Source organism: Nicotiana sylvestris, chromosome 5 (genome assembly GCF_000393655.2).
Source record: "Nicotiana sylvestris chromosome 5, ASM39365v2, whole genome shotgun sequence".
Lineage (NCBI taxonomy): Eukaryota > Viridiplantae > Streptophyta > Magnoliopsida > Solanales > Solanaceae > Nicotiana > Nicotiana sylvestris.
In genome coordinates, this window is record NC_091061.1 from 83,546,863 (window position 1) to 83,570,149 (window position 23,287).

Consider the following 23,287-nt stretch of genomic DNA (forward strand, 5'->3'; position numbering starts at 1 on the left):
AGTCTTTCCAAGACTTGTAAAAACTTTATCCAATTCTTAGTTTCAATTTATGTCCTTGGATTAAAATGGTATATTTCAAGTCATTTAGGAGATCTTTTAATTATTCGTACAACCAAATTCAATTTCTAACCGTATCAAATCATAGCATCTGAAATCCATGAAATCAACATATCCCACACATCTAAATCAGTAATCCACTCCTGAGTTAAGTATAAGGAAGTTGGTATATTGATTTTAAACCAAAAGAAAAGGAACTTGGTAATTAATCTCTAACATTGTGATTCTTTTAATTATTTGGCATGATTCAGCATGAAGTGGGGAACTAGGAATGCTATTTGGAGAAAATGATCGCTCTCAGGAAGTTGAACCTTAGGATAGAAGCTTGCCCTTTTTCTTTGCTCCAAAATTTTCTTACCAAAATTCCTACAAGTTTTCAACAAAAACTTCTTGCAACCAATCGATTCCAATAAGAATTTTTAGAAACTTAGCAACGTAAAATTTTGCGGTTCTAAAGAAGTACGGTGCAACCTTTTCCAAGAACATCATGCGGATTTTTCCTAAACCAGGTATGTTAAGGCTAAGCCCTTATTTCATTTTGGCATGATCTTGTCATTACACAAGTTTGATAACGAAGTATAAAGAAAAATTCATATCCCGAAATTTACGTATATTTTGCTAGTCTCGCAAGTTACAATATTCTCTTTATCGGGACTTCATATTCATTTGAGTATTTTATTCATCCAGGCAAGAGCAAAGAGAGTATATATATACAGTATAAAGTATTTTCATTACCATCGAGCTATAATCGATGCGCAGGCCCCTATTGGGAAACCTCTGAGATGGTAAGTTATATACCGAGCCTACAGTGGCCGAACGCCTATGAGTGAGCCCAGCATGACCTAGATACAGAGCATAGTATGGCTGAGTGTCTATAAGCTAGACTACTACGGTAGTTATATATATACCGAACCTTATAGGGCCAGACCACTATTTTACTTACTATATTGAGAGAGTTGAGTCAGTATCAGCAGGTAAACATATCTTCAGATTATCTTTGACTCTCAGTTACTTTCAGTTATTATATTATCAGTTCAGTTTCAGCTTTCAGTTATTTTGTTGCCTCACATACTCAGTACATTCTTCGTACTGACGCCCTATTTTACGGGGCCTGCGTTTCATGCTCGCAGGTGCAGGTAGGCAAGTTGAAGGTCCCCCTTCCTAGGATCCCTGATCAGCGAGAGTTGGCATGCTCCATTTGATCCGGAGCTACTTTTGATTTTGGTACGATACGTTTGTGTATATATATGTATATGGGTATGACGTGGCTTAGTCCCGTCTTTGTAGAGCTATGTTTCTATTAGAGGTCTGTAGATAGTATGTCTAGCTGGGTTATATGTGGCCTTGTCGGCTTTTAGTTTTGGATGTATAGTTGTCTATATGAGCCTTGCCGACTCGCCCACTATATTCTGCATGTATACGTACATATGACTTGATGGCAGGTTTCCTTTACGTATGTTAATTTTGTAATGAAGCAGATGTTATTCAGGTTCATATTTAGATGCATGCTTAGGGGTGTTTGACAGGTAGGACTCAGGCATCCGTCGTGGCCCATCAGTTTGGGTCGTGACAAATCCTTTCACCCTCCATCAAAACCTCGGACACATATACTGTTCTTGTGGATCCTCTCAGCATCAATTTTCAGCTTATGCAGAGTGGAGAGAGGGCAAATGTTTGCACTGGAACCATTATCAACTAACACCTTTGTAACAAGAGAATCTTTGCATTTAACTGTGAGATAAAGAGCCCGATTGTGCTCTGTACCCTCCAAAGGCAACTCATCATCCAAGAAGGTAATCCTGTTTGTCTCAAATATCTTTTTGGAAATCTTCTCCAAATGGTTCACTGTGATCTTGTCAGGGACATGGGCTTCATTCAGAATCTTCATAAGAGCCCTGCAGTGCTCATCTAAATGTATCAATAATGATAGAAGAGAAATTTGAGCGGGGGTCTTTCTCAGTTATTCCACTATGGAGTAATCCTACACCTTTATTTTCCTCAAAAATTCTTCCGCCTCCTCTTCGGTGACCGGTTCTTCACTAGAATTGGACTATCTTTGAGTGGCTTGAATTTCTCTAATTCTTCTGGGGCAACGCATCTTCCTAAACGAGTCACTCCCGGGTTTCATTGACTTCCTCTTCCACTTCTTTCCCCTTATAAGTTACTACTACTCGCTTGTAGTTCCACGGAACGGCCTTGGTGTCATCTACCGGCAGCTGGGTCACAGGTTTAATGACAATAGGAGCCGTGCGAGCTCCTTCTACAATTATGACATGCTTACTTGCTACCCCTGGCATGACCACCTTCAGCTTTCCTTGCTTTGCTTCAGTGTTATTTGGGATCCCTTCACGCCTACCACGAATGGCTTAGCATCGAGCTTACTTAGCTTATTTGTCAACCACTTAACTGTTGACGATGTTGCATTTGTAACAATTAGAGTTTTGAATGAATTACTTTCACTGGCACGGATAATCATGACAGACTTTGAAGGCTTCTCAAGCTTCCCATCCTTATACACTATCTCAATCATATGTTTTTCGGCATGGGCTGGCAAGGGATTTTTATTGATGTTGGGCGTCTGGGATTTGGACCTCAATTTGGTTTGTACCGATAAGCTCTTGGATGGAGCTCTTCAAATGCCAACACTTTTCTATGTCATGCCCCAGAGCATCAGAATAATATGCACACCTGAGGGAATAATCCAGGTTCTTCGGAGGGGGGTTTGGTAATTTTGACTCAATCGGCCTTAGAACGCCCAACTACTTTAACCTCTGAAACAGACCGGTGTAAGACTCTCCAAGCAGGGTGAAAGTTCGCTTCTGCTGTTGCCTTTCCTTCCTATACTCCGTCCTGGGGCGAAAGCTTGGACCAGTAGGGTTTTAGTATATTTGTGGTGGCGGGTAAGTATTTTGTGGAGCTGGTGCATGCCATTGCGGGTAAGGAGGGGGTTGAGCATATGAATGTGCGTGATGGACATGGTATTGGGGTGGCCTGACTGAATACTGAGGGTCTAGTGGTGGGAAGTATTGTTGGGGTAGATTATATAGAGTTTGGGTGTAGGTTTGAGATTGGGGTCGAGGCTAGGTGTAATGGTGCAGCGGACTCCTTGGGCCAGGCCACAATCCTCAGACGACCATAGCAACATCTTCTTTCTTCTTTTTCCCTAACACGCCCCTGGTGCCATTCTGGATCGCTTGTGTAGTTGCTTTGATGGCAGAGTAACTCATGACCTTGCTCGACTTGATCCCATCCTCGACCATTCCTCCCATCTTCACTACTTCATTGAAAGACTTACCTATGGCCGAGACCAGATGTCCAAAGTAAGTAGGCTCCAAGGTCTGAAGAAAGCAATCCACCATTTCATCTTCCTTCATTAGACGGTCGACTCCTGCCGGTTGTTCTCTCCACTGGAAACCATACTCCTTGAATCTCTCGCTGGGTTTTTCTCCATCTTAGTCAAAGATAGGAGATCTGGGACAATTTATACGTTGAACTGGAAATGCCGAGCGAAAGCCTGAGCCAAGTCATCCCAAGTGTACCACCTACTATTGTCCTGGCGGGTGTGCCACTCCAATGCTGCACCACTCAGACTTTGGCTAAAATATGCCATCAACAGTTCTTCTTTCCTACCGGCTCCCCTCATTTTGCTGCAAAATCCTCTCAAGTGGGCCACGAGGTCTCCGTGCCCGTCATACAAGTCAAACTTGGGAATTTTGAATTCGACAGGTAGATGGACATTAGGAAACAAGAATAGATCCTTATAAGCCACGTTCACTTGGTCCCCTAACCCTTGCATATTTTTCAGCAACTGCTCCAACCTCTTTACCTTCCTAAATATCTCCTCTTGCGCCGTGTTTTTGAGTGGCTTCTCAGTTTCAGCAGGAATTTTGTTGTGGGGAGTGTAGGAGTAGTGATCTGGGACTTTGAAGGTGGGCTCTGGAGCATAGTATTGGTTATCTTGGGCTTGGAACCGACTCACTGGAATATCAATGGAGTGTAGCTAGTGGAGGTGCTATGAAGATAGGGGTGGCTGGCTGGCGGAGGGGGGTATGTGGTTGTTTTGGCTGGTGGAGCTTGGATGGTTTGGGAAGTGGTGCCATGATAGTGGTGGTAAGGGGTGAAGCTTGGTGCATGTTGTGGGGATAAATCAACAACGGGGGGCTCTTGAGATTGAGCCAGTGGTGGGATGAAAGCAGGGTTGGCGGGGTACGATGGTGGAGGATACCCTTTCATCCATGCCTGGTACGCTTCGACCATTTGGTGCTTCAGCTTATGTAACTCCTCTTTCAGACCGGGCTCAGACTCCTCCTCCTCTCTTGGCGGGTCAATAACACTTGCGTCCAATTCTTTGCCAGCCATGATCACCTTGTGTTTAAACCTGGTATTGTATGGGTGGGTTGCCAGAATGCCGAACAAACTAACCATCTTCTTGTGCTTATGTCAACAGTGCACCTGTTAGTGCTTAAGATTTTAACAGATAGGCAACCACATGTTTGGGATGCAATGCACCTAAACAGTTAAAAGTTTCTACTATGTATTTGAATGGTTGCATGCTTCATCCCGGCCTTAACCAACTCTTTTCACTTTGCACTTTCTCTTCTCTTTTTTTTTCTTTTTCAGTATTGCCCTTTTCAATCACTATTGATTTACCCACTCAGTTCTTGTCGCTTTTTTTTCTTGTTTTTGTTCTCTCATTTTGCCATTCTTTCTTTCCACTCAGTTTCTTCTCTTTTTTTTTTCTTTTTCATTCTATGGTTATGATCAAATCTTGTGGGGATTTCCTACGTATCATGACGCCGCATGAATCAGATCATTATGTAGTTCAGGGGACAAATGCGAAATAAAAGAAAGCCATATTTTTATCATTTTCAAATTTTCATAAAAACATTCTTGTTTTTCCTCTATTGCAAAGACTCTGCCTTACAGACTTAAGCATTACTAAAACAAGACTCAAAATATACTAAAAGACTCTAAAAAACTGCAATACAGACTCAAAAAATAAAATCAAGAATACATAAGTGCCTCCACTGCTGCTCCAGGGGCCCGCGAGCTATTAGTCGATCCCGCCGCGGGCCTACGTGCCATATCTTCTTGGAGGCGATATAGCTCGTCCATTATCTGACGGACAAAAATCATAACTGTAGCGAAGAACATGGACCTATTCATGTCCTCACATTCATTGCACTTCATCACAATATAGTCAGCAATCATTCTAACCCTCTCCCTGATGATACTCTTCTCTTGTAGCAGCCATCCAATCAGTTGAGATCTGGCCTCCAAAACCCGTGTGGTCGTATGATTTTCCTCTTGCAGTTGTTGCAGGTTTTCTTCTAGTTGCGACATCAGGGCATAGCAATGTTCTCTTTTTGCTTTGTAGTCTCTTGCCTGCTTGGTCAGTTCGCTCTCAAGGGTATTGATCTTTTTCTCCAGACCCATGATTTCTTTGTCGTACTTTTCCTTCAACTGTCGAACGAAGCTTGCCCGTCCCTCTGCATTCTTAGCTAACCTTGCTCGGGCCTTTTCTAGTTCACCTTCAGTCTTTTCCAAATCAAATCCGTAGTCACATACTTTCCGCCTAAGGCTGTCTATAAGTTTCTCATCCTTTTCACTTTTGGCAGGGTTCTCAACTGCTATTTTCGTCTTCTGAATTTGGGCTTGGAGGGCTTCATTTTCTTGGACCAACCTCCTCCTTTGACCTTCCGCTTCTTGCGCCTGGAGATCATTATTGATTCGACGTTTCTCAATTTTTCTTCCAGGGTGTGAATGGCAGGTTGATATTTTTTCTCCTTTTCTCCCCAGGCCAACCTTTCTCGGACTTTATCATCAAAAGCCTGAACATGAGGTCTCTTGGCAGGCCTCTCAGGCTCAGGCTCGGGCTCTGGCTCATTATTTGCACAAGACCTTCTCTCAAACCACACGGCATAATCTGGATCCACCTCCCCCTTTGCAACATCTAGTACCTGGGTGCCATTTTTCAGATATCGGCAACCATTCTAATCCTGCTGGACTAAATCTACAGGAAATGTATCTTCTGGATGTAGATCAATGACGTGGGTGGTTAGATCTTCATCTTCGGGCACCACCTGATATCTCCCTAACTACCTTAAGACCCTTTGCGGTGCATATGGCTGGACACTCCTCAAACCCATCAACATTAGGTAACCCTTTGTGTTACGCCCCAACCTCGAGAGGCGCGACCGACGCTCAATCGAGTGAACCCATCTGAGCAAGCCTTATTGAACACTTTCTACCCAACTCAATATGATTAAGGAAACCATGCTTTTGTTTATTTAGACAATAGGAAAGGTTGTACATTCAACATTGTTAGTTCATCTTATACGACAACCTTAAACCGTAGTTAAGTTCCAAGATTCCATACAGTTACAATTTAGAGAAACAAGAATTTAGAATTACAACATAGTTCATAGACCCATCCAACACACGTACATAACCCACACAAATGTCAACGGAGCCTCTAAGGATACAAAAGACAATGATGATAACGTCGGCAACAAAGCCCCGACTATACCTCAAAAGTGGAAGTCTACAATAAAAGATGTACAACATAACCCTTGAAGGAAAAAGGGGCTCACCAAGACATTGAGAGGAGGATACTCCGCTACACGCGATTGGCACTATCCGCTATGGAGCCACCTACATTCATTCAAAAAATGTAGTGCCCCCGTCAAAAGGGACGTTAGTACCGTGGAATAGTACTAGTATGTATAACTAAACACCATCTCATTAGAAAGAACTATCATACAAGAATAAGGAAATCACAAGGGACAATCGAAAGCTTTAACCGAACACCACATCATCGAATAAAAGAATCATATAACTTTCACATAATTTCTATAGCTTTAGTTTAAGGCATTTCATATTGTTCATCATCAATCATAATACCACCTCTTTCTTGAGCGGAGTCCGATCACGACTCGATCATCTAGGTTGCCTCAATTGAGACATGTACCTCAAATCACAATCTCATTCTCCTTTTCTGGAATTCAATATCGGCACAATACCACCATGTGTGCGGCATGGCGTCCGATCACGGCCCGATCGGCTAGGCCGCCTTACCGAGTCATTGTTCCTTTCTCATTAATCATCTCGTTTCAATCTTTATTTCACATATATCAATTTATAGGCACTTAGGGCCACAATTATCACATCCTTTCCATTTTCAATGTTAGCCTTGCAATTTGGGATCATAAGCACATACAAAAGCAATTCAAGTTGTAAGCATAGGTAACACTTCACATAGTTGGCATGACAATCTCAGTTTTAATCTTGGCTTGTAGCCTAGGCCTTTCAACATATGGTTCATATTCTTAGCACATCTCTAAATATCATGAATAGTACATTGCACACATTGAGGCACACCCTTTATGTAATTATATATAATTGCAAACCAATTCTTGTGAAATAACAATTAATACATCAACCGATTCTAGTCTTACCATATTTGCGTAAACACCAACAGAGCTAATTTCTAATAAGAGGGGGTTTTAGCCATACATACCTCAATAGAGTTTACCTTAAATTCTTGCAAAATTTCGAGTCTCTTAGCAACTTCAATCTATTTTATGAAAATTACAAATTGAATCAAGAATTAGAAACATGATTAAGATTCTAGCTCATTTAAGCGTATTATCAAGCACTAAGTGTGCATTGTGATTTTAGGACCCTTTTGTGAGAGATTTTCATCACCTTACATCCCAATTACTATCCTTTTAACTCACAATCTTCCCATACCCCAGTATCACTCATGCATGCAAGAAAATCCATTTTTATACCCATGAACCCACTTTTTATTTACTCATTTTAGTGTGAATTTTGAACCCAAAGGTTAGGGCTCAAGTTCTTACCTCTTGTGGTGAAGGCCAAGCAGTTTTTCTTGATAATCTTCAAGGTCATAGGCAAGGATTGAGTGGGGAATTGCTGAAGATCATCCTCTCTCTCTCTAGAACTTCCTCTCTCACTCTTTTTGCAGTAGAATATCTTAAAAGGGGTCTAATGAGGTGTTTTTAATGGGATGGGGTTGGGTTTTAAAAGTTAGAAAATAGGAGCCCTGACACACTCTGCGATCGCATAATGGACATGCGGCCCATAAAATGGACCGCAAAGATGGTCCCAAAAACCAGAACAAACTATTCGGGTATGCGGCAAGAATGCGGTCTGCATACCTGTTGCGGTCGCATAATGCACCGCAGAACTGCCCCTCGCAAAAATTCCAAGGGGGGTATTATGCGATGACTATACGGCCTGCATATTGATTATGTGATCTCTTAATTGGCTGCATAGTTGACCTCAAAATTAACCTACAAACTGTCTGACTCTGCGATGACGATGCGGTCCGCATAGCTATTATGCGATCACATAATGGACCGGGGAAAGCACTTTTCTGGAAAATATTATTCCTTAACCTTTTAATGCACCGATCAGTCCAAAGGGTCCGAACCGCGGCTCACTTAAAGAATTTTACCAATTTCTAACACATATTCCTAACTTGGCACTACGAGCTTTCGGGTTTTGAGTAAAAAATTTCATGGGGCCTTACATTCTCCCCCACTTAAGATCATTTGTGCTATAATGACGATAAAGGTTCACTCATTAGCAATATTTATTCAATCTCAGCTTTTCACACCATGAAACATATAAACAACCCCAAATTTTTCTAACTCCCTAAATTTCCAAAAATTTTGCCAGAGTTTCCTTTGTATATAGGCCTATCCACCTGTCAGAGTGTCCTAGAAACATATCTTAACAGCATATACAAAATCCATAGACATGACATAACTTGTAATGACACTAACCATGGCTATATAGACAACATATAACCAAAACATAACAGTTTTACATAGACCAAATCAAAGGATAAGAGTTCATAGGAACCAAATGCATAAAATCTATTACATGGCTATACAAACAAATGTGGGTACTTCTTTTTCTTATCTTCCTCGGCTTCCCAAGTGGATTCTTCAACCTGCTGGTTTTGCCATAACACTTTCACCGAGGCAATTTCTTTGTTTCTCAATTTTCGGACTTGCCTGTCAAGAATGGAAACTGGAACTTCTTCATATGACAGTTCTTCATTAACCTCAATAGTTTCAACTAGCACAATGGTGGACAGATCTCCCACTACCTTCTTCGACATAGACACATGGAAGACTGGGTGTACCAATGACATCTCGGGTGGTAGCTCGAGCTTGTACGCCTCTTGACCAATCCTCTTAATGATTCTGTATGGTTCGACATACCTTGCACTCAATTTTCCTTTCTTTCCAAACCACATGATACCCTTCATGGGGGAAACCTTCAAAAATACTCAATCATCTTCTTTGAACTCCAAATCTCTGCGACGAACATCCGAATAAGACTTTTGGCGACTCTGAGCAGTTTTCAACCTCTACTTAATAATCTTAACTTTCTCCATAGCTTGATGCACGAGGTCCGGCCCTATCAACTCAGCTTCTCTAACCTCGAACAACCCAATTTGAGACCTACATCTCCTACCATACAACGCCTCAAATGGTGCCATCTGGATACTAGCATGGAAGCTATTGTTATAAGCAAATTCTATGAGTGGCAAATGGTCATCCAGCTACCTTTGAAATCAAGAACACAAGCACGCAACATGTCCTCAAGCGTCCAAATAGTCTGCTCCGCTTGCCCGTCGGTCTATAGGTGAAAAACCATGCTAAGATTTACCTACGTGCCCAAACCTTGCTGAAATTTCTTCCAAAAGTTGGCTTTGAACTGAGCCCCTCGATCTAAAAGGATTGAGACTGGAGTTCCATGCAACCTGACTATTTCTCTGATATACAACTGAGCATACTGTTCCGCTGTGTCGGTAGATTTAACTGACAAGAAGTGCGCTGATTTGGTGAGTCAATCCACAATCACCCAAATTGAGTCAAACTTGTCCGGAGCACAAGTGCGCGGTAACCCTACCACAAAATCAATGTTGATCATCTCCCATTTCCACATTGGAATTTATATGCTTTGAGCCAATCCATCGGGCCTTTGATGTTCGGCCTTCACTTGCTGATAGTTCGGACATTTTTCCACAAAGTCCGACACATCCCTTTTCATGTTGTTCCACCAATAAACTTCCTTGAGATCATGATACACTTTCGTAGAGCCTGGGTGCATGGAATACCTGGAAGTGTGAGCTTCTGCCATGATTCTTTCTCGAAGACCGTCAATATCTGGAACACAAATAGGCAGCCCTGGTACTATAGGGTACCATCATCCATACCAAAGGAAAAAGATGTGGTCTTATGTTTATGAATCCCCTCTTTCAGTTGTGATAACAATGGATCGTTAAATTGCTTCTCTTTCACTTCCGCCACAAGCGATGATTTAACCCTATTCTGTACGACCACTCCCCCTTCTCTAGAGTCCGCAAGACGAACTCCTAAACTAGCCAACTAGTGAACCTCCCTGGCCAACGGCCTCTGATACGCCTCTAAATGAGCCAAACTTTCCATAGATTTTCGACTAAGAGCATCTGCCACAACATTAGCCTTTCCCGGGAGATAGAGAATATCAATGTCACAATCCTTGAGTAACTCTAGCCATCTTCTCTGTCTCAGATTTAACTCATTCTGCTTGAAAATATATTGAAGGCTCTTGTGATCCGTAAATACATCCACATGGACCCCATAAAAATAATGTCGCCAAATCTTTAGCGTAAACACCACTACCGTAAGCTCTAAGTCATGGGTTGGATAGTTTTTTCTATGATTCTTGAGTTTCCTAGAAGCGTAAGCTATAACCTTGTCGTGCTGCATTAACACATACCCAAGCCCAATCCTTGAAGCATCGAAATACGCAATAAATCCCTATGTACCCTCTAGCGGGGCTAATACCGGTGTTGTAGTCAATCATGATTTCAATTCTTGGAAGCTCATTTCACAAGCATCGGACCACTGGAACTTAACTGCTTTCTGCATCAATTTAGTCAATGGAGAGGAAAGAGTGGAAAATCCCTCTACAAACCTTCTGTAGTACCCTACCAAACCCAAGAAACTACGAGTCTTTGTTGGAATGGTAGGTCTAAGCCAATTCTTCACTTCTGCAATCTTTTGAGGATCAACCGTAATTCCTTCCCTGGAGGCGACATGACCCAAGAACGCGTCAGATTCAAGCCAAAATACACATTTCGAAAATTTTGCATACAGGTAATGTTGCTGAAGAGTCTGCAGAACTGCCCTGAGATGGTCAGCATGGTCCTCCCGACTTTGGGAATACACAAGAATATCGTCAATGAACACTATCACAAAAGAGTCTAGAAAAAGCTTGAAGACTCGATTCATAAGGTCCATGAAAGCTGTCGGGACATTTGTTAGCCCAAAAGACATTACTAGAAATTCAAAGTGCCCATACCGAGTCCTGAAAGCTGTTTTTGGAATATCCTGCTCCCTTATCTTCAATTGATGATACCCAGACCGCAATTCAATTTTTGAGAAACACGTAGCACCTTGCAATTGATCAAACAAGTCATCTATCCTTGGTAGAGGATATTTATTTTTGATTGTGACTTTGTTAAGTTTGTAGAGGATATTTATTTTTGACGGTGACTTTGTTAAGTTGCCGGTAGTCAGTACACATCCGTAGCGACCCATCTTTCTTCCATACAAACATGCTCCCCATGGTGACACACTTGGCTTGATGAAACCCTTCTCTAGAAAATCCTTTAATTGTCCCTTTAGCTCTTTCAATTCTATCGGTGCCATTCTGTAAGGTGGAATTGATATGGGCTGCGTGCCTGGCATTACGTCGATCCCAAAATCAATCTCCCTGTCTGGTGGAATCCCAGGGAGCTCATCTGAAAATACCTCCAAAAAACTATTCACAACTGGTACGGACTCAAGGCTAGGTGCCTCGGCATCAGTGTCCGTAACACAGAATAAATGATAGATACACCCCTTGTTGATCATCTTCGCGGCCTTAAGGTAAGAAATAAACTGACCTTTAGGCACTACATTATCTCCCTTCCATTCAACAACGGGCTCATTAGGAAATTCAAGCCTCATCGTTCTAGTCCGACAATCAAGTTTGGCAAAACATGAATAAAGCTAATCTATTCCCATTATTACATCAAAATCGACCATCCCCAATTCAATAAGATCGGCCATGGTATCCCTACCTTGCACCTTGACAACACAACCTCTATAAACTCGAGAAGGCGTAATTAACTCACCAACCGGAGTATACACCAAAAATGGCTCATGAAGCTGATCCGGTTCTATCCCAAATTCCATAGCAACAAAAGGGGTAAAATAGGACAAGGAGGAACCAGGGTCAATAAGTGCATACACATCATGAGATTGGACAGTCATAATACCAGTAACAACATCTGGAGAATCCTTTGTGGTTTGGCAACCACTCATAGCATAGAACCGATTGGGTCCTCCTGAACTCTGCACACCACTCCTAGCTACACCACGCCCTGCGGGTGCTGGAGTACCTAGAGCTAGAGAAGGGGCTAAAGATGTAGCAAATGTTGGGCTGGCTGGCTGTGTTGTACCCCTACCCGCTCCCTGGCGGGATACACGACAATTCCTCTTAATATGACCCTTCATCCCATGTCCATAGCATATGGGTAACTCCAAGTAGCAAATCCCGGAGTGCATTTTCCCGCACCTGGGGCACGGGAACCTCTGTTGCTGCTGGGACCTCTCTCCTAACCGACCCCGCTGGTGGAATCCTCTATTGCCCTGACCGGGCCTGAAACAACTCCACTGTTGCTGCTGGCTGGGCCCTGATGGCAGTGCACTAGCTGAAGACTGTGTCACAGATTGGGACGACCCTGATGACCTCCCCTGAAAGCTGATATTCCCCCACCTGGTGACTCTCCCATGTTGCCCGTAGACCGGGCCTTGTTGTTACCCTCTCTCTCCATTTTGTTATTCAGTTTACGATTCTCTGTTGCCTGAGCAAATGCTACCATCTTCCCATAATTCATGTCAGAATTCAAGGCAGCTGTAGAAGCCTCATTAATAGTCAAAGGTTTAAGGCCCTGAACAAATCGGCGCACCCTAGCCTCCATTGTGGGCAACATGTGAATGGCATACTTGGACAAGCGAGCAAACTCCATGTGATACTCCCACACAATTCCATTACCTTGCTTTAGATTCTCAAACTCTAATGCATGGGTTGCCCTTGTCTCAGTAGGCAGGAAATGATCTATAAAGGCATCGGTGAACTCGCTCAACTGGTAGGAAGCCAACTCTACTCTCTCTGTCTCAGTTGCATGCATAACCCTGAGGGTCTTATGCATCTCATCAATAAAATCCTGAGGGTCTTCTTCTGGATTGGCACCCATAAACACTGGAGGGTCTAACTGAAGAAATCTATTCACCCTGGAACTGGTGGAATCCCCTTGCTGGCCAGACGAACTGGGTGTAACATTTGACCTCTGGGCCTGAGAGGCGACTAGCTGAGTCAACGCCTAATTGGCTCCCCTAAGATCCCCATCAGAATTACCAGGACCGGAAGCTGGGAATGGAGGCGGAACAAGAGAATCAATGGGAGGGATAATGGTACCCTCCACAGGTGTAGGAACTGGGGTAGTCTGCTCTGGAAAAGAAGAACCAGACAGGGTGATAGCAGGGCGACTAACCTCACCCGCAGTATCAAGTAGGGAATCATCAGCCACTCCTGAGGTGGCATTGGCTTCTTGGCCAATTTTGTCTTTATTCTTTAGTGCCATGTAATGAAAGTTGAAAGAATGCACTAGTTAGAGGGGAAATAGCTTCATAACAAGTTTTACCGCACGATCCAGAATATCAAAGAAGGGTGTTATTCCTAAATGTCCAAGTAGCCTCCAACTTATAGATGTGGTCGACTACACACCGATAAGAATGACTCTACTAGGAACGACTCCGAGATATCCTAGGACACTTCAAAACCTTAGGCTCTAATGCCAAGCTTGTCACGCCCCAACCTCGGGAGGTGCGACCGGTGCTCAATCGAGTGACCCAACTGAGAAAGCCTTATCGAACACTTTCTACCCAACTCAATATGATTAAAAACCATGCTTTCGTTTATTTAGACAATAGGAAAGGTTGTACATTCAACATTGTTAGTTCATTTTATACCACAACCTTAAACCATAGTTAAGTTCCAAGATACCATACAGTTACAATTTAGAGAAACTAGAGTTTAGAATTACAACATAGTTCATAGACCCATCCAACACCCGTACATAACCCACACAAATGTCTACGGAGCCTCTAAGGATACAAAAGACAATGATGACAATGCCGGCAACAAGGCCCCGACTATACCACAAAAGTGGAAGTCTACAACAAAATATGTGCAAGGTAACCCCTTGAAGGAAAAAGAGGCTCACCAAGACTTTGAGAGGAGGGTACTCCGCTATGCACGATCGGCACTCTCCGCTATAGAGACACCTATATTCATTCAAAAATGTAGCGCCTCCGGCAAAAGGGACGTTAGTACTATGGAATAGTACTAGTATGTATAACTAAACACCTTCTTATTAGAAAGAACTATCATGTAAGAACAAGGAAATCACAAGGGACAATCAAAAGCTTTAAACGAACACCACATCATCGAATAAAAGAATCATATAACTTTCACATAATTTCTAGGGGCATTTCATACTGTTAATCATCAATCATAATACCACCGCTTTCTTGAGCGGAGTCTGATCACGACCCGATCGGCTAGGTTGCCACAATTGAGACATGTACCTCAAATCACAATCTCATTCTCCTTTTTCGGGATTCAATATCGGCATAATACCACCATGTGTGCGGCATGACATCTGATCACGGCCCGATCGGCTAGGCCACATAAACGAGGCGTTGTTCCTTTCTCATTAATCATCTCGTTTCAATCTTTATTTCACATATATCAATTTATAGGCACTTAGGGCCACAATTATCACATCATTTCCAGTTTCAATGTTAGCCTTGCAATTTGGGATCATAAGCACATACAAAAGCAATTCAAGTTGTAAGCATAGGTAACACTTCACATAGTTGGCATGACAATCTCAGTTTTAATCTTGGCTTATAGCCTAGGCATTTAAACATATGGTTCATATTCTTTGCACATCTCTAAATATCATGAATAGTACATTGCACACATTGATGCACACCCTTCATGTATATATATATATATATATATATATATATATATATATATAATTGTAAACCAATTCATGTGAAATAACAATCAATACATCAAGCAATTCAAGTCGTACCACATTTGCGTAAACACTAACGGAGCTCAATTTCTAATAAGAGGAGGTTTTAGCCATACATACCTCAATATAGCTTTCCTTAAATTCTTACAAAGTTTTGGGACTCTTAGCAACTTCAATCTATTTTATGAAAATTACAAATTGAACCAAGAAGCAGAGACATGATTAAGATTCTAGCTCATTTAAGCATATTATCAAGCACTGAGTGTGCATTGTGATTTTATGACCCTTTTGTGAGAGATTTTCATCACCTTACACCCCAATTGCTATCCTTTTAACTCACAATCTTCCCATACCCCATTATCCCTCATGCATGCAAGAAAATCCATTTTTATACCCATGAACCCACTTGTTATTTACTCATTTTAGTGTGAATTTCGAACACAAAGGTTAGGGCTCAAGTTCTTACCTCTTGTGGTGAAGGCCTAGCAGCTTTTCTTGATAATCTTCAAGGGCTTAGGTAAGGATTGAGTGGAGAATTGTTGAAGATCACCCTCTCTCTCTAGAACTTCCTCTCTCACTCTTTTTGCAGTAGAATATCTTAAAAGGGGTCTAATGGGGTGTTATTAATGGAACGAGGTCGGATTTTAAAATTTAGAAAATAGGAGCCCCGACACACTCTGCGATTGCATAATAGACATGCGGCCTGCAGAATGGACCACAAAAATGGTCCAAAAACCTAAACAAATTGTCCGGGTATGCAGCAAGAATGTGGTCTGCATACCTGTTTTATGGTCGCATAATGCACCGCAGAACTGCCCCTCGCCAAAATTCCAAGGGGATTATGCGATGACTATGCAACCCGCATATTGATTATGCGATCGCATAAATGGTCGCATAGTTGACCTCAAAATTAACCATCAAACTATCTGACTCTGCGGTGACTATGCAGTCCGCATAGCTATTATGCGACCACATAATGGACCACGGAAACGCACTTTTTTGGAAAACATTATTCCTTAACTTTTTAATGCACAAATCAGTCCAAAGGGTCCGAACCGCAGCTCGCTTAAAGAATTTTACCAATTTCTAACACATATTCCTAACTTAGCACTACGAGCTTTCGGGTTTTGGGTAGAAATTTTCACGAGGCCTTACATCCTCCCCCATATAAGATCATTCATCCTCGAATGAGGATCAAGGTTCACTCATTAGCAATGTTTATGCAATCTCAGCTTTTCATACCATGAAACATATCAACATCCCCAAATTTGGCTAACTCCCTAAATTTCCAAAACTTTTGCCAGAGTATCCTTTGTATCTAGGCCTATCCACCTGTTAGAGAGCCCCAGAAACATATCTTAACAGCATATACACAATCCATAGACATGACATAACTTGTAATGACACTAACCATGGCTGTATAGGCAACATATAACCAAAATAGAACAATTTTACATAGACCAAATCAAAGGATAAGAGTTCATAGGAACCAAATGCATAAAAGCTATTACATGGCTATACAAACAAATGTGTGTACTTCTTTTTCATATCTTCCTCGGCTTCCCAAGTGGCTTCTTCAACCTGCTGATTTCGCCATAACAATTTCATGGAGGCAATTTCTTTATTTCTCAATTTCCGGACTTGCCTTTCAAGAATGGAAACTGGAACTTCTTCATATGACAGTTCTTCATTAACCTCAATATTTCCACTAGCACAATGGTGGATGGATCTCCCTCTACCTTCGTCAGCATAGACACATGGAAGACTGGGTGTGCTACTGACAATTCGGGTGGAAGCTCGAGCTTGTACGCCACCTGACCAATCCTTTTAATGATTCTATACGGTCTGACATACCTCGCACTCAATTTTCCTTTCTTTCCAAACCGCCTGATACCCTTCATGAGGGAAACCTTCAAAAATACCCAATCGTCTTCTTTGAACTCCAAATCTCTACGACGAACGTTGGAATAAGACTTTTGGCGACTCTAAGCAGGTTTCAACCTCTCCTTAATAATCTTGACTTACTCCATAGCTTGATGCACGAGGTCCAGCTCTATCAACTCACCTTCTCTAACCTCGAACCACCCAATGGGAGACCTACATCTCCTATCATACAACACATCAAATGGTGTCATTTGGATACTAGCATGGAAGCTATTGTAAGCAAATTTTATAAGTGGTAAATGGTCATCCCAGCTACTTTTGAAATCAAGAACACAAGCATGCAACATGTCCTCAAGCGTCTGAATAGTCCGCTCTGCTTGCCTATCGGTCTAAAGGTGAAAAGTCGTGCTAAGATTTACCTGCATGCCCAAACCTTGCTGAAATTTCTTCCAAAGGTTAGCTGTGAACTAAGCCCCTTGATCTGACATGATTGAGACTGGAGTGCCATCCAACCTAACTATTTCTCTGATATACAACTAAGCATATTGTTCTGCTGGGTCGGTAGATTTAACTGACAAGAAGTGCGCTGATTTCGTGAGTCGATCCACGATCACTCAAATTGAGTCGAACTTATGCGGAGTGCACGGTAACCCTACCACAAAATCCATGTTGATCATCTCTCATTTCCACATTGGAATTTCTATGCTTTGAGCCAATCCACCGGGCCTTTGATGTTCGACCTTCACTTGCTGACAGTTCGGACATTTTGCCACAAAGTCCACCACATCCCTTTTCATATTATTCCACAAATAAACTTCCTTGAGATCATGATACATTTTCATAGAGCCTAGGCACACGGAATACCTAGAAGTGTCAGCTTCTGCCATGATTCTTTCCCGAAGACCGTCAATATTCGGAACACACATAGATGGCCCTGGTACCGTAGGGTACCATCATCCATGCCAAAGGAAAAAGCGGTGGTCTTGTGTTTATGAATCCCCTCTTTTAGTTGTGCTAACAATGGATCGTTAAATTGCTTCTCTTCACTTCCGCCACAAGCGATGATTCAACCATATTCTGTATGACCACTCCCCCTTCGCTAGACTCCACAATACAAACTCCTAAACTAGCCAACTGGTGAACCTCGCTGGCCAATAATCTCTAATATGCCTCCAAATAAGCCAAACGTCCCATAGATTTTTTACTAAGAGCATCTTCCACAACATTAGCCTTTCCTAGGTGATAGAGAATGTCAATGTCATAATCCTTGAGTAACTCTAGCCATCTTCTCTATCTCAGATTTAACTCATTCTGCTTGAAAATATATTGAAGGCTCTTATGATATGTCAATGCATCCACATGGACCCCAAACAAATAATGTCACCAAATCTTTAGCGCAAACACCACTGCCGCAAGCTCTAAGTCATGGGTTGGATAGTTCTTTTCATTATTCTTGAGTTGCCTAGAAGTGTAAGCTATAACCTTGCTGTGTTGCATTAACACACACCCAAGCCCGATCCTTGAAGTATCGCAATATACCACACATCCCTCTGTACCCTCTAGCGGGGATAATACCGGTGTTGTAGTCAATCTTGATTTCAGTTCTTGGAAACTCCTTTCACAAGCATCGGACCACTACAACTTAACTGCTTTCTGCGTCAATTTAGTCATCAGAGAGGCAAGAGTAGAAAATCCCTCCACAAACCTTCTGTAGTACCCTGCCAAACCCAAGAAACTGCGAATCTTTGTTGGAGTGGTAGGTCTAGGCCAATTCTTCATTGATGCAATCTTTTGAGGATCAACCGTAATTCCTTCCCCGGAGACGCCATGACCCAAGAACGCGATAGATTCAAGCCAAAATACACATTTCGAAAATTTTGCACACAATTGATGTTGTTGAAGAGTCTGCAGAACTGTCGTGAGATGGTCAACATGGTCCTCCCGACTTCAGGAACACACATGAATATCGTCAATGAACACTATCACAAAAGAGTCTAGAAAAGGATTGAAGACTCGATTCATAAGGTCCATGAAAGTTATCGGGGCATTTGTTAGCCCAAAAGACATTACTAGAAATTCAAAGTGCACATACCGAGTCCTGAAAGCTATTTTTAGAATATCCTGCTCCCTTATCTTCAATTGATGATACCCGGATCGCAAGTCAATTTTTGAGAAACACGTTGCACCTTGCAATTGATCAAACAAGTCATCTATCCTTGGTAGAGGATATTTATTTTTGATTGTGACTTTGTTAAGTTGCCGGTAGTCAATACACATCTGTAGCAACCCATCTTTCTTCCTTACAAACAAAATCGATGCGCCCCACGGTGACACACTTGGCCGGATGAAACCCTTCTCTAGAAAATCCTTTAATTGTGCCTTTAGCTCTTTTAATTCTGCCGGTGCCATTCTGTAAGGTAGAATTGATATAGGTTGCGTGCCTGGTATTACATCGATCCCAAAATCAATCTCCCTGTCTGGTGGAATCCCAGGGAGATCATCTGGACAAAATGATAGATACACCCCTTGTTGGTCATATTCGCGGCCTTAAGGTAAGAAATAAACCAACCTTTAGGCACTACATTATCTCCCTTCCATTCAACAACAGGCTCATTAGGAAACTCAAGCCTCATGTTCTAGTCCGACAATCAAGTTTGGCAAAATATAAATAAATCCAATCCATTCCCATTATTATATCAAAATCGACCATCCCCAATTCTATAAGATCGGCCATTGTATCCCTACCATGCACCATGACAACACAACCTCTATAAACTAGAGCAGGCATAATTAACTCACCAACCGGAGTATACACCAAAAATGTCTCATGAAGCTGATCCAGTTCTATCCCAAATTCCATAGCAACAAAAGGGGTAACATAGGACAAGGTGGAACCAGGGTAATAAGTGCATACACATCATGAGATTGGACAGACATAATACCTATAACAACATCTGGAAAAGCCTTTGTAGTCTGGCGACCACTCATAGCATAGAACCGGTTGGGTCCTTCTGAACTCTGCACACCACCCCTAGTTGCACCACGCTCTGCGGGCGTTGGGGCACCTCGAGTTGGAGAGGGGGCTAAAGATGTAGCTGCTGCTGGGCTGGCTGGTTTTGTTGTACCCCTACCCGCTCCCTGGTGGGATACACGACAATGCCTCTGAATATTACCCCACATCCCATATCCATAGCATATGGGTAACTCCAAGTAGCAAATCCCTGAGTGTATCTTCCCGCACTTGGGGAACGGGGACCACTGCTGCTGCTGGGACCTCTCTCCTAACCGACCACGTTGGTGGAATCCTTTGTTGACCTGACTAGGCCTGAAACAACTCCACTGTTGCTGCTGGCTGGGCCCTGATGGCAGTACACTAGCTGAAAACTATGCCACGGATTGGGACGGCCCTAATGATCTCCCCTAAAAGCTGATCTTCCTCCACCTGGTGACTCTCTCATGTTGCCCGTAGACCGGGCCTTGTTGTTACCCTCTCTCTCCATTTTGTTCTTCAGTTTGCGGTTCTTTGTGGCCTTTGAAAATGCTACCATCTTCAAAACCTTAGGCTCTGATACCAAGCTTGTCACGCCCCAACCTCGGTAGGTGCGACCAGCACTCAATCGAGTGAACCCAACTAAGCAAGCCTTATCAAACACTTTCTAACCAACTCAATGTGATTTAAGAAACCATGCTTTCGTTTATTTAGACAATAGGAAAGCTTGCACATTCAACATTGTTAGTTCATCTTATACCATAACCTTAAACCGTAGTTAAGTTCCAAGATTCCATATAGTTACAATTTAGAGAAACAAGATTTTAGAATTACAACATAGTTCACAGACCCATCCAACACCCGTACATAACCCACACAAATGTCTACAGAGCCTCTAAGGGTACAAAAGACAACGATGACAATGCCGGCAACAAGGCCCCGACTATACCTCAAAAGTGGAAGTCTACAACAAAATATGTACAACATAACCCCTTGAAGGATAAAGGGGCTTACCAAGACTTTGGGAGGAGGATACTCCGCTACGCGCTATCGACACTATCCGCTATGGAGACACCTACATTCATTAAAAAATGTAGTGCCCCCGCCAAAAGGGACATTAGTACCATGGAATAGTACTAGTATGTACAACTAAATACCATCTCATTAGAAAGAAATTATCATACAAGAACAAGGTAATCACAAGGTACAATCGAAAGCTTTAACCAAACACCACATCATCGAATAAAAGAATCATATAACTTTCACATAATTTCTATAGCTTTAGTTTGGGGCATTTCATGTTGTTCATCATCAATCATAATACCACTGTTTTCTTGAGCGGAGTCCGATCACAACCCGATCGGCTAGGTTGCCTCAATTGAGACATGTACCTCAAATCACAATCTCATTCTCCTTTTTCGGGATTCAATATCGACACAATACCACCATGTGTGTGGCATGGCGTCCGATCATGGCCCGATCGGCTAGGTCGCCTTATCGAGACGTTGTTCCTATATCATTAATCATCTAGTTTCAATCTTTATTTCACATATATCAATTTATAGGCACTTACGGCCATAATTATCACATCATTTCCATTTTCAATGTTAGCCTTGCAATTTGGGATCATAAGCACATACAAAATCAATTCAAGTTGTAAGCATATGTAAGACTTCACATAGTTGGCATGACAATCTCAGTTTTAATCTTGGCTTGTAGCCTAGGCATTTCAACATATAGTTCATATTCTTCGCACATCTCTAAATATCATGAATAGTACATTGCACACATTGAGACACACCCTTCATGTGTGTGTGTGTATATATATATATATATATAAGTCTCGAAATTTTGTAAGAATTTAAGGAAAGCTATATTGAGGTATGTATGGCTAAAACCCCCTCTTATTAGAATTGAGCTCCGTTGGTGGTTACGCAAATGTGGTAAGACTTGAATTGGTTGATGTATTGATTATTATTTCACATGAATATAATTTCAAACCAATTCATGTGAAATAATAATCAATACATCAACCAATTCAAGTCTTACCACATTTGCGTAACCACCAACGGAGCTCAATTTCTAATAAGAGGGGGTTTTAGCCATACATACCTCAATATAGCTTTTCTTAAATTCATACAAATCTTCGGGACTCTTAGCAACTTCAATCTATTTTATGAAAATTACAAATTGAACCAAGAATTAGAGACATGATTAAGATTCTAGCTCATTTAAGCATATTATCAAGCACTGAGTGTGCATTGTGAATTTCTGACCCTTTTGTGAGAGATTTTCATCACCTTACACCCCAATTGCTATCCTTTTAACTCACAATCATCCCATACCCCATTATCACTCATGCATGCAAGAAAATCCATTTTTATACCCATGAACCCACTTGCTATTTACTCATTTTAGTGTGAATTTCGAACCCAAAGGTTAGGGCTCAAGTTCTTACCTCTTGTGGTGAAGGCTTAGCAGTTTTTCTTGATAATCTTCAAGAGCTTAGGCAAGGATTGAGTGGGGAATTGTTGAAGATCAACCTCTCTCTCTAGAAATTCCTCTCTCACTCTTTATGAAGTAGAATATCTTAAAAGGGGTCTAATGGGGTGTTTTTAATGGGATGGGGTCGGTTTTTAAAAGTTAGAAAATAGGAGCCCTGACACACTCTGCGATCGCATAATGGACATGCGGCCCGCAGAATGTACCACAAAAATGGTCCCAAAAACCTGAACAAACTGTCCAGGTATGCGGCAAGAATGTGGTCCGCAAATCTGTTTTGCGGTCGCATAATGCACCGCAGAATTGCCCCTTGCCAAAATTCTAAGGGGATTATGCGATGAATATGCGGCCCGCATATTGATTATACGATCGCATAATTGGCCACATAGTTGACCTCAAAATTAACCATCAAACTGTCTGACTTTGCGGTGACTATGCGGTCCGCATAGCTATTATGAGACCGCATAATGAACCCTGGAAACACACTTTTTTGGAAAACATTATTCCTTAAATTTTTAATGCACAGATCAGTCCAAAGCATCCGAACCACGGCTCGCTTAAAGAATTTTACCAATTTCTAACACATATTCATAACTTGGCACTACGAGCTTTCGGGTAGAAATTTTCACGGGGCCTTACATCCTCCCCCACTTAAGATCATTCGTCCTCGAATG

General features: G+C 42.0%; 2 protein-coding genes across 2 annotated transcripts; both read right to left on the reverse strand.

Annotated features, from left to right (window-relative positions):
- Positions 1–5,061: 5,061 nt before the first annotated feature.
- On the reverse strand, positions 5,062–9,211 carry LOC104240383 (gamma tubulin complex adapter mto1-like). Its single transcript, XM_070146478.1, has 4 exons — positions 8,981–9,211; positions 7,577–7,633; positions 5,874–6,017; positions 5,062–5,769 (listed from the first exon to the last, which is right to left on the reverse strand). The coding sequence occupies exons 1-4, from the start codon at positions 9,209–9,211 to the stop codon at positions 5,062–5,064; spliced, it is 1,140 nt and encodes a 379-aa protein (XP_070002579.1).
- A 2,926-nt stretch (positions 9,212–12,137) lies between these two features.
- Positions 12,138–12,695, reverse strand: LOC104240382 (uncharacterized). Its single transcript, XM_009795223.2, has one exon. The coding sequence runs from the start codon at positions 12,693–12,695 to the stop codon at positions 12,138–12,140; it is 558 nt and encodes a 185-aa protein (XP_009793525.2).
- Positions 12,696–23,287: the final 10,592 nt, after the last annotated feature.